The following is a 15,205-nucleotide window of genomic DNA, read 5'->3' on the forward strand; positions in this document are numbered from 1 at the left end:
AGACAAACAGCATCTCAGACTCAATGAGTTGTCAGTCACCAGATCTCCATCTGTTAAAGCTGCTCTTGGATTTTGGTGGAACAGGTACAGATAGAATAGTTCATGGATGTGACGCCATGAAACCAACGAAGATTTCTGAGTAATGTCGAACAACTTGTTGAACCAATGTAGGGCTCCTCCTCTATGCCCATCAAAGGATGTCCACGTGCGTGTCATTCAACTTGACCTAACTTTTTATCATCCATGATTTTATTCTTTTAGGACACCATAAAACCGTTTTTTTTTTTCCTTGCCTCCATCACCTAAACCAAACCTTTAGAAATAACATACCGTGCCATGGCGACGCTGTCCTGTACGTACGACAGAAGAACAGTGTCACTAAAAACAAGAGGCTTTTTTTTTTTCCCCCTCCTCAGCTCATCTTACTGGCTCCCCGGTGGCTCAGCCCGAAGGACGCCCTCAGCCCTCCAGAGGGAGAATCATTCTTCACTCCCAGTGTGATGAACGATGCCGTTAGACAGAGGCAACTCGCTTTCTGTGTGTGAAACCAGTTTGTATGTGTGTGTTGTCATTGTACCTGTCTGCTGGAATAATAGCCGGACCTGAATGTCTCTGAGGATGAAAAGAAGGAATCTGTCAAGGTTCACTTCCAGGTAGAGTTCAGGAGCAAGGGCATACGTGTTTTTGATACTTCCTGTCTGTAAAATTTGATTTAGATCCTTTTTTTTTTTTTTTTAAATCTTTTATTTTGACTTTGTTGTTCTCTTCACTGGATTATCTGCAAAGAGCCTATCCTTTGTCATTTGGGGCATACGTGGCATCCCTCATTGATCTGTGGATTGTGTCTAGTCTCTTGCCTCCCTGTGGAGTAAAGGTCGTTGCTGGGAACAATGACCCCAAAATCTGTTTCCTCGAGCTATGATTTTCTCCTTGACTGCCTCACAGTGATAGAGGCAGTTTGGTGTTTTACGGTTGGCTGGAAATGCTGGTCTCCTTCTTTCTCCCCCTTATCCTATGTGTCACTTCTTTCTCTCTCTCTCTCTCTCTCTCTCTCTCTCTCTCTCTCTCTCTCTCTCTCTCTCTCTCTCTCTCTCTCTCTCTCTCTCTCTCTCTCTCTCTCTTTCTGTCCTCTTGTGTCTCGTTTGTCCCGATTCCCTCTCCTCCTCTCCTCCTTTCTCTGTCCCCCTGCTGAGATAACAGTATATCCCCCCTGCACATGCACATTAACATCATAATGGTGGCATTACCATCCTAGGAAATGGCAACACATTTGATTTAACTGAGATCTCTTTTTTTCCCCCGGTAACATTTACATACCACTTACCCATTCATAAACCCATGCTGCTTTGCTCTCACTTGTATATCACTGCAGGGAATTCTTGAGCTATTACTCAGACATGAGTCTAGATTTCCATCCGCTTCATCAAGCTAATATCCGCTGCCTACTGTACTATATTCCGAATGTATTTCCTCTGCTTTAGTACCAAGGTACTGTATATGAAATGGAATTGATGGCTTGGAAAAGATTATACAGCCAAGCTGATATTGAACATGGAATTTGCTGCATTTGCTATTTTTGAGACTCCCTTAGTCTACTTCTTGTCTAGGTTTCTGGGAAGCAGCACAGGAGACTCAATCTGTCCCTTTTCCATTCTTTAATTGCTTCTAAGTCTTATGATTAATCTTCTTTCTCTTCTACTCAATCTGCCCAACAGGCTACTTCACTCAGATCTCCACACTGGCGGATGTGCAGGAGAACGTGATGGAGTATCTCCACGTGCTGAGTCGTCCGAAGGTGATCGACCAGGAGCATGACACGGTGTGGACTGAGGCTTACATCGACAACACTGTGAGTCCACCGTTGCACTTTGTACATCAACGACGTTATCCGAAATGCACAATATTTCATCTTTTATTCAAAGGAGAACATTTACATATCCACGATCCAACCTTAAGATCAAGAATAGCAATAAAGTGAAAGTCTCTACGTCTGAATGTGTGACAGTGTGTGTCTGCAGCAGACGAAACCATTAAATGAATGAGCCTTCCTCTGTGTGTTCACAAGCTGTGTAGCTGTAGTGGAACATTGATTCCAGCCTCACACCCTGGCCAAACACAGAGATACACCTTCCTTATAATGGCAATGAATAAGCCCACGTGTGTGATCCATTTGGCTATAATATATATCATTATCTAAAAGCCTTCTGTGGACAGATGTTGCTAATTAGCAGTTTGCTCAAATTACCAAAAGAGCAGTGCATCTGGGCCTTGTGCAGTTACCAATGTTACATCAAATAATTAAAAATATTATTGATATTCAAAACGTAAGCCCTTGTTTTTACAGTACACGCCTAGGCTTTTGTTTCCTTGACATTTTCTTAGCTAGGACACCATAATGCCTCACCTACAAAGCCGATTCTTCTTCTATCTATAAAATAAACAACAAACTGAACTATTCACACAGGCACAGTGAGGTTTCATAAAAACGTAAGCAGACGAATTAGCATAAGAACGTAGGCTATAAACAACTCCACCAGAGAGGACTCCAATTCGTTTCTCCCATGGTTTACCTTCTGCTGTCTTCCTCTGCTTATTTTCTTTTTCTTCGCCCTCATTATCTTTCTCCATTTATCGCAGCCAGAGTACATTCAGCGAACACTGACTCAGTAATAACAGCACAAGTGTTGTTTCCTCTGCTGTGACCCTGCCAGCCATAAAGTCCTCCTCTCTTGACACTGGCACTCTTTTTTTTTTTTTTTACGTCAAAGTCAATGTCAGTGGATTTTTACGCGCCCACTGGTGCTCGCAAAGTGGAAACTGCATTGAAAGACTTTTGCAGACTTATGTCCACAGACATATTGACCCTTTTTCTTCCCCCCCCCCCACCCTTCCTCTTTAATCTGCTCTCTTTAGCTCCCACAAGCACAAAAGGTAAAAAAAAAAAAAAAAAAAAAAAAAAACATATCCAAGGTCACTGCTGTATTGTGCTGTGTCGAGGCCTGGTGTGTGTTCTTGTGCATTTCATGTGCATGTGGTCTCTGATGTCTGCAGGATGACAAGACATTTTTTGGAGCGAACTAACCACCATACTGACCCATGGCATTTTCTTTTTGTGTGTCAGTGTCGTATGTTGCTGAACAACCTCCTGGTTCAAATCATGCATCGTGGTGGTCATCGGATCGGCTGATTTCTCTCTCTTCTGCACGTCTTCTCCAACAACGCGCGCACACACTGTGTACTCATTGATCATTAGTGATGCTGTGTCAGCCGTGCTTTGCCAGTATCTCCTCCATTTGTCTAAGTGTGAGGCTACATTTCTGCTCCTTTCGCCTGTGTGATTTTTGGTGTGAAAAAAAAAACAAGATTGCTTGTGTTATTTGTTGTGGTAGAAAATCTGGAGAGTAAACTGTTGTTATCTTCTGGGTGAAAATCCAATAGCCAGTAATGGCTGGCAGGATGATCTGTTCTGATGCCTTTTGATCGTTTTCAGGATTCATTTTCCACTGTTTTGTGCATCATGTGTGGTTTGAGATAAGCAGCTCTTTGATAATAATGATGATGGTCGAACAGAAGAATCCCCCCCCCCATTAGAATGGGCAGTCCCATAAGACAGCTGGCAGGCCATATGTCTGACATCATACTGGTAGTGTGATACACCAAAGCTTATTGACATCAGAGCAGCTAAGCGGAAAACAGAAATAGATATGATATTGTCAGACTTAATAATTGGGATTGGCAAGGAATCTGCACTTCTTCTCTGCATGTAATCAGTCAGTGCAGCTACGGTCTGGGTGCTCGGATAGTGAGACTGACAGTGACAGAAACACACACACACACACACTCACACACACATTCTGCATGGTGATGGTGTCTGATAAGAAGTCAGCACAACTCCCGGGATTGGCTCAGTGTTCAGAAAGTGATGAGCATCTGTTATTTATGTTCCAGGGCTGATGTGTATCATCTTTCCAGATGTGACCTTTATCCTATCTGTTCCCCCTGCTTTCCATCCTTTTCCAATATATTTTTCTATCCCTGCACATCTCCTCTCTCTTCCTCTTTTTCACTGTCTCCTTCCCCTTCTCAAACCCCAACCTGTCTCCTTCCCTCCTCTCCCTCTGCCCTTCCCCTCTTCTTCTCACCAGCTTCATCCATCATTCTCTGGCTCATTTGGCTTTGTTTCCCACTCTGTTGGATGAACTGACACAAGGGATCAGGGGGTGTGTGTGTTGGGGGGGGGGGCATTTGAGGGCAAGCGTAGGGAAAGGAGAGACAGGGTATCAAGTGAAAGTTTGGAAGCGAGTGTTAAGAAGTATTCAATTTTGAGAAAAGGTTTTTGTAAGAAAGTTCAAAGAAAAAGGCAGATATTTGGTTCAGCCTGATGACAGAGAAGAGGAAAGCTCAGAGCAATTTAAGCTGACAAATTGAAATACGAAGCTCCTCAAAAAGTTCTATCAGCCAAAAATAAACACACACATTTTAAAGAGGTTTTGCTAATATTGATTATTGGGAGCTTTTAAATGTGTCCCAAAAACCCTGTGCATTTGAAAAATTGTACCAGGCTCAGTTCCATCTTTTCTCCATGTTGGGGTCATGTTCATTTTCCCACAGGAGCCCAGTGAGTGCGTTGGCTGCCAGCATACACACACCATCACCGCTAAAACCCCGTCTCCAAAGAACCGAGGGTCACCCTGTCCACAGGAAGCCAATTTGTCACTGCAATCCAGATTAGAAGGTGTCCTATAAGACACCAAACACAAGGCGGGGTGTGTGTGTGTGTGTGTGTGTGTGTGTGTGTGTGTGTGTGTGTGTGTGTGCGTGTGCGTGTGCGGGTCTGTGTGAGAGATGGGAGCTAGTGTATTCAGGTCCAGAAGGGTTCTTTCTGCATTCTCTGACCCACAGCAGGAGGAAAGGACTTCTACAGCCCATTAGCACTGACTGATGCAGCTCAAACCACAGAGGCAATGAGGTTGCAGATTTGGCCCAAATGTGTAAAAAGTTCTGACCTTGGATTAGAGGGTGCAGGTTATGTATATGTCAAAGTCTAGTTACAGAGCACTCCTTTAGGGATTCGTGGCATGGTCATGCTGGAGGAAACTCACTTTGGGTTCAAGTTTTTTTTCTTCCCTCTTTGCTTTGATTACACATCCAGCTGCATTTCTCTATACAGCTCCTGTTATTGACTTCATTACTGTTTGTGATATCCCAGAGCAGCTGGTCAAGCCTAAACTCTACCAAACCAGGGGCGTTTTCAGACTAGAATCAGGTTTACACATGTAAGGAATGTGTCTTGGTGTTTTGGTGCAAAAACCATGAACATAGGAGAGGAATCAAATAATAGTTAGCTCGTACTCCACTTATCAATGGACTAAGAGAGAATAGGATAAAACACACTGTTAGATGACAATCTAAAAATATGTATATAATTGATAATGCAAAATATATACCGTAAATTCCGGACTATAAGCCGCTACTTTTTTCTCACACTTCGAGCACTGCGGCTTCTACTCCGGTTCGGCTAATGCATGGATTTTTTATGGGGGACAATGAGCTTCTGCCGCAAAAACATTTGACTTCGTCACGTCGGATCTTAATATCAGTCATTTTGCGCTTCATGCACGCACCCTCATCATGGGAAACACACGGAGAAATGCATATGATGCAGCTTTCAAGTTAAAGGCGATCGAACTGGCTGTCAAAGAAGCTAACAGAGCTGCTGCACGTTAAGATGACACTGACAGCGACAACAGAGACTGAGGAAGTGAGTAATGAAGTCATTCTGAGGCAGTGAATGGATGGACTTTTTCTTGTGAAATATATTACGGTCATCTTTTTCATCAGCCGTGTTACAGACACCGTCGGCTAGGCTTCGTATTGTAACGGTTCATGTTGTAAAGTCAGTAGTTGATAATGTGTTCATAATTCCGATTATGTGGAGAGTCAGTGAATGCACCAGCGAGAACGTGTTGAGTAGCTGTATGAGAGAACGCTGGGGGAGAGAGTTGGATTGTTACGGCAAGTTATGGTTTTGCTCTCTGCTGTAAACGGCGTGGTCACGGCCGACAGTGATCGGGTTATTAAAAGTTATTATTTGAACGCTCTCGTCGTCCTTTAACGTCCGTACGGACGCTACAGTATTTGCGGATGTTACCGGTAGCCTACGTCTGTGTAAATGGCTCTTGTTATAGCGTGGACACCTGCGGCTTATAATCAAGTGCGGCTTATATATGTACAAATACATTTATTTACTTATTTTTAGCCGGTGCGGCTTATATCCAGGTGCGCTCAATAGTACGGAATTTACGGTACTAAAAGGGCATTGTTTTATATTATCTTTAAATACTCACATAATGTACCACATAGATGTGGCAGTAGTATGTTTGGGTTTTCCAGGTAAAGTCGGGGTATCTGCCTGTTTAAAAAAAAAATAATAATAATAATAAAAAAATAAACATAAAGCAACAAAATATGTACCATCCATACCTCATTATTTAAAGCCTATAAAAGAATGCCTCTCTAAAAGTTGCAGTTCAAAGTGCCAACAACAGAAAATGAGCAGAACCAAAATGCAAGTGACCGTTTCAACAAAGGCCACAAAACTGGTTTGAACAAAAGTTCCACTTCCAACACAGCAAATCACCCAGTAGAGCCGTATTATAGTATGGAAAGGCTTCTGGAATTGTGAATTTAACTTCTGGGGGGTTCATGCCAACCTGTGCCCTCAAAGAATGCACATTTCTATTGACTCGAGCAGCAATAGTTCATGACAGTAAATATCAGTCCCCATATTTACAGACTGTTGATATATGATCCAATACACAAGCCTGGAAATAGATGTATTATTTTAAGAGGAGCCTCTGCTCTTTTTTTCCCCTGTCCTTTGATCGATCCTGTTCTCCTGTAGCGCATTGTAACACCAGCGGTACTTATGTGTGCTTTGTTCTCTCTTTGATGTCTAATACTACATCCTGGATTGTTATTACCAGCTGTCTGCTCAGGTCGCCGATTCCTCTTTTTTTCAGTGTGTGAGGGAGACAGAGGGGATGCTAGTGGCTTCCTGTCATTACCTATTATTACTAGAGGGAAAGGGAGGGCAGAGGAGGGGAGGAAGTAGAACGCTATTTGAAGTCGATAGAGCAAATTGTATTGATTGCTGCAACAGAAAAACAGATCATATTTGACATAGTTTCGGTTTTCTGCATCTGATTGAAGAAAATTGCAGATTTGTTCTTGTGATTGTTCACGTTGCACTTAATGCAACAACTGCTTTAAACGTCTTGAACATAAACGGCATAATTGACTGACATTTAGTGACAATTTGTGCATTGTGAATGGACAAGGTCAGCCCCCTTTGATATTCTGAGTGCTATGTTCTCACTTCAACTTCTTCATAACTATGCCTAGCTTTCATCTCTAATGGATCATCGTCAGATACAGACAGGCGCTGCAAAGATAAATATCATAATTATTCCAGCAGTCTTTGGGGAGGGTAGATACTCCGACTCAGACTACCAGCGCTGCCTTTGGATAAGCTTATTCTGCAAGACATCAAAGGATGGCTGTGATTGAAGACATTTTAAGGCAAATAATAAACATGAATAAAACATGTCATGGAAGTTTCGAAGGTCCCTCAAGAAGTTAATATGACGAGATCTGCTGCAGGATTCCTTTTAGAATCTTTACTTAAGGAGTGTAGAGATGCTCACTGACTGTCACCAAGCAAGATGATTCATTTAATGTGCATGACGCCATGCAACGTGGTGTGCAGTTACATTTCTTTTATATAATGTTTCATCATTGGCTCTCCCCCCCCCCCCCCCTCTCTCTTTCTCTTTCTTACCCTCTAAACTGCTTTCTTTCACTAATTTTCTCTCGTGACTCACTCAGATGGATGACGGTCAAGGTCCAGTTTTGATGACCACAGTGGCCATGCCGGTGTTCAGTACCAAGAACGAGACTGTAAGTGCACTTACGATGCTTTCAAACTGATGACTTTTACAAATGTAACAAATAATAAAATGTTTTTTTCCTTGACTCACAAGGACTTCGGATATGAGAAAAGAGACACAAATTGTTAAATAATGTTAAATCATTCATATTTGTACTTGAGGACACTAATTTCAGTTTAATTTGCGTCTGTAAAATAGGAAACAGCCAAGCGTCACTAATTGGAAGTGTATTTATGGGATGACATTTCTGAGTTACGTACGTAACATTGCTAATGCAAATTGCAAATTACAGAGAAATCGAGGCATCCTATTGGGAGTTGTTGGGACGGATGTGCCAGTCTCCGAGCTGCTCAAGACCATACCCAAATATAAGGTACACCTCCTGACAATATTAAGATACTTCTACTAAAGATGAATGCATTTCAATGGCTATACAAGGTACCCCACCATACCATAACACCTAACCAATAAGCTTCAAAGCATTTGATTCGAATTGGAATGCTGAGTCACTGAACATCTCAGGCAGATAGAAAAAAGAAAAACATGTATTTGTGGTTAAGCTATTCCAGCGCCTTGGTATAGTGATTGAAAACCACACCTGGTAGGGAATAAAACAGGTATGTTGACGTTTCGTTGATTGGTTATTCATGTCTGCTTCCTCATTTCCTGTGATGACAGGAAAATTATTCACCACGCGTGCTATTGTATCCTAATAGCATCCTCAGCCACATCCCCTGTGCGGATTTCTTTCACATGTAAACCTGAAGCTTGGTTCACTGTAATGTTTTGACATTTAAAGTGTTGAGATGAATGCTGTCATCCTCTTGTGTCACAATGTCTGTCGGTTTGAACACAAAGACAAAGATTTGTCCAGTAAAAATGAAAAGAGCTTGATTATACCAGACTAGCAATTAGGCAAAGACTTCATTTGTGTGCGTGTGCTTGTGTGTGTGTGTGTGTGTGTGTGTGTGTGTGTGTGTGTGTGTGTGTGTGTGTGTGTAAAATTCCAGCTGGGTATTCACGGCTACGCCTTTGCAATCACTAACAACGGATACATCCTCACCCATCCAGATCTGCGGCCACTTGTGAGTAATACCTGCAGCGCCTTTCGCTCTCTATAAGAAGTTAACTGAACCTAATTATCAGAACAATTCAGAGACACAAGTTCACATGTATTCATTTACTTTGTACAAGCGACTGAGGAATACTAACATTTGAGTTCATGTCAAGACAATTACTGATTTCCCATCACATGGAGACGCTGATTGACATGGAGAATCGGTGTGTTGGTGCTCTGTGTGCCACGCGGCGTGCGCGTGTTGGCTGCAAGGTGGTATGCAGATGAGAGGCGCGTGTTCCAGGCTTCTGCTGTTGCTGTGAATAGACAGAGATATACGACTGAATGGCTGTGATTAACTCCATTGTACTCACTCACTCCTCTCACAAGAGGATGAGGGGAGAGAGTGCAAAGAGGGAGGGGAGGGGGTAGGGAGGAGAGCGGGGTGACAAAGCAGGTTGCAAGACTGGAAGGAAACAGAAAGAGATGGAGGGATGAGAAGAGCGCAGACAGGGAAAAGAGGAGCGAACAGACAGACAGATGGTTTAATAGTGGGCTAATTAAAGATGTTAATGAAAAGTGCTTAACAACTAATGACGGGTGAGGGGGCTGTCGTTGGTGAGAGATGAATGAAGAGGGAATACTCATAAGTACACACATACATTTTAAATACACACAGAAACACACACGTCTTTTTTCGCAATAGTTCCGTAACTAAGCTCACGTCTGTGTACCTTCATATGGATACGACGGCGTAAGATTTATTTGTACTTTTTTTAATTTCATAAACCTTATTAATCCCCGAGGAGGAAGTTGTGGTTCGCACTCTGTTATTGTTTTAGAGGCATGCTTTTCACACACACGTGCACAAGCAGGAGCTGTGGACATGCATTAATGAAGAGATGTCAGAGTGCTCCGGCTGCCCCCACTGGAAGCGCCCCCTGAGCTGGTGCAGGTTTGGTGCCTTGCTCAAGGGCAATTCAACAGTGCTCAAGAAGTGGTCCAGCACCTCTACCAGACCAACTTCCATGTTTTGGTCTGTATCAGGACTTGAACTGGCGACCCTCAGCTTCCCAACCCAAGTCCCTAAGAACTAAGCTTCAAATCAGATATAATTTGCATAATATAGTGTATGCAATTTAGCATAGAATAATAATGTGGCAGTGCAAACAGTAGGCAGCAGTGCAGTGCTGTGTTTTCTTTATTTTGTATCTCTGTCTGAGCATGTATGTGTAATTACGTGTGATTGTGTGTGCAGTATGGAGATGGCAAAAAGCGAAGGAAGCCAAGCTACAGCAGTGTGGATCTTTCCGAGGTGGAATGGGAGGACAAGGAAGATGCAGTAGGACCCTTTTATCAATCATCATTAAGCATCAACAGTTGCACCAGTCTCGATAAAAAAAATCTGATGCTTGAGATTTTGCCGTGTGATTTGTGCTTCTAGCTGAGAAATGCCATGGTCAACAGGAAGACGGGGACCTTCTCCATGGAGGTGAAAAAAAGTGTTGATAAAGGGGTGAGGAGTCCAAAATATCAGAAACACACAAACACATACAAAACACTAACTTTTCTGAAGGTCCCAAAGGAAGTGCCAGAGAAAACAGTCAGCGGGGTGAATCCACTCTGCCAGGGGTTGTTACACTTGGCACAGTGATGTTACAGGATTGACTTGGGGATTTTGTTTTCAGATTTTGTTTGCTCTGCATGCGTGTGTGTGTGTGTATGTGTGTATGTGTGTGTGTGTGTGTGTGTGTGTATGTCTGTGTGTGTGTGTGTGTGTGTGTGTGAGCCCCTTATCTCTACTGAGCACATGTTGCAGAGTACGGGTGAGAAACAGCAGCCCAACGATTCTCTTTTACTACTTGCCTATCTAACAGAAAGAGAGCGAGAGAGAAGCAGGCAGGCAGAGGGGGGGAGGGCGGCATTCAGGTGTGTGTGCACTTTGCATTTACAAATCCTAGGAAAAGAGCGTTTTATATAACCCTGATTATTAAGGATTCAATATGTAAATGCACATCTGCAGACACACAGTGAAATGCACTCAAATGTAGACACACATGCATATTCACAATCCTTATCCAAACACTGTCTTTCATGCTGTGAAAACACATCCATCTGCAGAATAACAGTGACACACAGCAGAAACTATTTTCACCACTAGATGGAGCCAGACTGCAGGAAATCCCATCAGATAACTGCTGTCAGACTGCCTGCTGTTTACTGTCGCATATAATGGAAGGCATTAATCTCCTTTATTTCAGAAACGTGTTCTGGTGTTGCATAATGATTACTACTACACAGACATCAAGGGGACTCCTTTCAGGTAAATGAGCTTTCTCTACATAGTGAACAAAGTTTAAAACAGCTGATGGATTAAAAGTTCCAGTTTTTATTTGCACAACAAGGCACTGGTTGACATGGAGCTGTCTTATTTTAGTCTAGGAGTAGCCCTTTCCAGAGGCCACGGGAAGTTTTTCTTCAGAGGGAATGTCACAGTGGAGGAAGGTAAGAGATCCTCCCTTCTCTGTCTCTGCTTCACTCACATGAATTTGTTCATTGTCTGTGTTTGTCTCACTCAGTCAGTAAGTAACTAGAGATATAGGCATCTGCTATCACAACACAAACATCATTTAATAAATGCATTAAAGGTCATGGTTTTAAGATGTAACAGTGGTAACAACACACATTATTGGCATAATGTACGTGTTAGACCAATCTTTAGATAGGGCCATTTGATTTTAATTATTTCCAGGGATATGTAGTCCTGTAGTTAAAGTGCTGAATTGTTTCAGTAAAAGAAGTAAGCCACTTGTTTACCTATGTTCTGTATAACAACTTTTCAGTGCCTGTTAGTTTCTTTCAAGGCTGAACAACACATCCGTTTTTAAAGTGCTATTAGTGCCTAACTTGTGTGGTTGTTTCATTTGTGTACCTTTAGTGAGGGACTCTAAAACAAGTGTGACACAAAGAATAAAGAAAGAAAAAAAAAAGGCTCGTCGCAATATGCGTCATGCATATAGAAATAGATGGAGCCACACTACCATTACTGAAGTGGCAGAGTGGCTGTTTTCAGACCTAATTAGATATATTATTTTAAATGTTGTTTCCATGGAGTAGTTCGGCAAAAGCTGGGGTGGACAGAAGTGCAAACACTGGAATGACTGTTTAAGTTCGATGTGTTGAAGCTTGCTAATTTTGTCTCAAAATCTTGTGGAAGAAGACGAGATATTCTCTTTAATAATAGTTTGTCTTGCTTTTTCTCAGTCTGATGACAATGAATAGACCTATTATGCGCATGTGGGCTGTACATATAAGTATATGTATGACACAATAATAATTTTTTTAGGACTTCAGTGGCTCTTTAGGATTGTTTGTTGATGCACAAAGAATTAAGTGGCGTTTTAGTTTTGGAGCAGGTTTAACAGTAGCTGCTCCATTGATACATATTTTTCAGGGACGATCTTCTGTTTTTTTGAAGATGATCTTCTAACTATTTAATCTGTCGTAACACGTAGCTATAACCTTGAAATACTCTTAAACTAGAAGTAAATCGTGAATATATATTTGCATGGTTGCTTTCCATGTCTTTGTATTCAATCCTCAGAACAGTTACAATTGGACTTGAAGTGAAGAAAAACAAAAAATCTTGTGGCTCCTTTAACTTTAACTTAGCCTCTTTTAGCCTCTATGTGAACATGTGCCTATTTTTCATGTCCAGCCTCATGCATGTTAATATTCATGTGGTGGTTGGTCTGTGTGTGTCTGAGTCTGTGTTTCTCTAAACATGTCCATCATGTAGAGACCTCTGAGCATGACTTGGCTCTTCCTGATCTCATCAGACCTGTCACATCCATTCAAAAAACACATTTTTCAACCTTTGCTGTGTGTATTTTTCAACAGTGTGTGCAAGTGAGGTGTAGATGCCTTGCCCTATTATTATGAGTTCATATTGAGTGTTGCTCGTTTAGCTCGAGGTTCGCTGTTGTTATTTTATCACAGGGCTCCATGACTTGGAGCATCCTGATGTAGCGCTGGCAGACGAATGGTAAGAGAAAGTCCACACTGCTTTTGCAGACTATGTAATTTGACTTTTTTTTATTTTGTTTTGCATTAAATATAAGAACTCATATTACTTATACTTACTAATATATTTTGTGATGCTTTTGATGTCTTCTGTAAAGCACTATGAATTGCCTTGTTGTTGAAATGTGCTATAAATAAACTTGCCCTGCATTATATATTTTACAGCTTTGAGATCTGTAGTACCTTGTCTTGATGTCACTTAATAACCAACATCTAACCACATAAAGCTGACTGTTTTTCAAACATGATGAGTAAAAAAAAAACCTCTCTGTTTTACTGTTATCCTACAAATAATAGTGATGCACAAGCACCTGTCAGCATTCTGATACTTGATTTAAAGATCGTGTTTGACTTCCAAGGCTGAGCACTTTTCAAATATCCCAGTTATTTTAATCCTAACTTTGCTCCATGCAGTGTTCCCAATGTCCTCAGTATGTTTTACATTTCAGGACATACTGCAACACAGACGAGCACCCCGAGCACCGCTACCTATCCCAGATTGAGGCAATCAAAATGTACCTCAGTGGACACGAACCTCACCTGCACTGTAAGAGTTAAACCCACCTACAAAGACTAAGATCCCCCCTCGCTTCTCATTGCATGAAGTATTTTTGTGTTGCATCGTAAAACGTGTTTTTCTTTGCCCTGTTAGGTGACAAGGAACTGGTTCAGGAAGTTCTCTTTGATGCAGTGGTGACTGCTCCATTGGAGGCCTACTGGACGAGCCTCGTGCTCAATAAATCTGAGTATGTCTTCTTCTTTTCTTCCGTCGTCTTAATTAAATTGTTTGTTCATAGCAACTACATTACCTGCTTCCTAGTAACAGAGTCACTACTTTTTTATTTTGAAAATGTTTGCAGACTAGTATTTGAGATCAATTTCAAGAAAGACTAAAAAAAAGAGAAGGCACTTGTAAATGTTCAATGGCGCTTTCACTAAAGTCACATTCGGACACACATGCAGCTGGATCTGTAATTTGTCATACTTTACAGGAACTCTGATAAAGGAGTGGAAATAGCCTACCTGGGTACAAGAACCGGCCTGTCCAGAATTAACCTGTTTGTGGTGCCGGATGAGCTCACGAACCAGTAAGAATGCTCAGTGCACGTGTTCATTTCCCCCTTTGTTTATTATTCCATAAGTCTTATATACCATGATTAGTCTGTATCATCATCTCTGTGTTCCCGCTCTGCTTCAAGAGACTTCCTGACAGCTGAAGACAAGGAGGGAGTGTTCAACGCCGATCACTTTCCCCTGTGGTACAAGAGAGCAGCAGAACAAGTTCCAGGAACCTTTGTTTACTCTCTGCCATTCAATACAGGTTAGTTATTCATTTGCTCTGTGTACAATGTTCATACTTCCAAATTTAGTTTACATCAGCGCATTAGCCATTTCTAGTAAGATATAATAAATCAGGCAACCAAATGTCCGTAAGTACATTTACATTAAATCATTTTTCAAATGCGTTAAAAAAACCTTCTCTTTTCTTCTTTCTTTTACCCATGTTTGGATTTTTTTTCTTCTCATGTTACATCTCCACTTCTGCTTCCTCTCTTATTAATTCTGGGCTGTGTTCTTGTGGACAGGACTGATTGCTGCGGGTTGAAATCAGATACCTTAGGAAGAGGGTCAGCCCTTTCCATAGTGATTTGGCGAGAACACACTGACAAAAAAAGACACGCACACAAGCACCTCTAGCATGTGCAGTTTATGTCTCTAAAAGATGGTTCCACCCCCCCCAAAGGAAGACTGTGTTCTCATCTGTCCCCTGCCTTAGGCTTTCCATTAGTGCCAGCTAATACAAGTGATCTGAAAGCCTCTTATTTCCTCCGAGGACTTGCTTTGGATGCATTTTTCCTCGTAGGACAGCGGCAGCTCGCTGCAGCTATGAAAAAGTACTCTGTGGTATTCATACACAGTCTGTCTCTCTCCACTCATCCTGTAGTCAGTTCAGAGCTAATATAGAGAATAATGCAATGACTGATGTGAACTCTTTGTACGTGTCTGTGTGTGTTTCGTGCCTTTTCATGGCTTAGGATCAGAAAACAAGAGTGTCGTATTGGCCAGCACGGCCATTCAGCTTCTGGATGAGAGGAAATCGCCCATTGCTGCGGGT

The 15,205-nt window shown here is 41.9% G+C and overlaps 1 protein-coding gene across 2 annotated transcripts in view; it reads left to right on the top strand.

Moving 5' to 3' along the window:
* cacna2d3a (calcium channel, voltage-dependent, alpha 2/delta subunit 3a) overlaps positions 1-15,205 on the top strand; it is a 104,869-nt gene that overhangs the window by 61,875 nt on the left and 27,789 nt on the right. Inside the window, exons 12-26 of one of the 2 annotated variants that reach the window (XM_079358685.1) lie at positions 1,716-1,849; positions 2,914-2,931; positions 7,888-7,959; positions 8,242-8,322; positions 8,960-9,034; positions 10,265-10,348; positions 10,451-10,522; positions 11,268-11,329; positions 11,444-11,511; positions 13,006-13,051; positions 13,539-13,636; positions 13,742-13,835; positions 14,082-14,177; positions 14,289-14,410; positions 15,126-15,203. In XM_079358685.1, coding sequence (XP_079214811.1) covers positions 1,716-1,849; positions 2,914-2,931; positions 7,888-7,959; positions 8,242-8,322; positions 8,960-9,034; positions 10,265-10,348; positions 10,451-10,522; positions 11,268-11,329; positions 11,444-11,511; positions 13,006-13,051; positions 13,539-13,636; positions 13,742-13,835; positions 14,082-14,177; positions 14,289-14,410; positions 15,126-15,203 — 1,200 coding nt within the window. The remainder of the gene's footprint in view (positions 1-1,715; positions 1,850-2,913; positions 2,932-7,887; positions 7,960-8,241; positions 8,323-8,959; positions 9,035-10,264; positions 10,349-10,450; positions 10,523-11,267; positions 11,330-11,443; positions 11,512-13,005; positions 13,052-13,538; positions 13,637-13,741; positions 13,836-14,081; positions 14,178-14,288; positions 14,411-15,125; positions 15,204-15,205) is intronic. The other variant, XM_079358686.1, reaches the window with a different exon arrangement.

The sequence above is a fragment of the Symphodus melops genome (genome assembly GCF_947650265.1).
Source record: "Symphodus melops genome assembly, chromosome: 13".
NCBI lineage: Eukaryota > Metazoa > Chordata > Actinopteri > Labriformes > Labridae > Symphodus > Symphodus melops.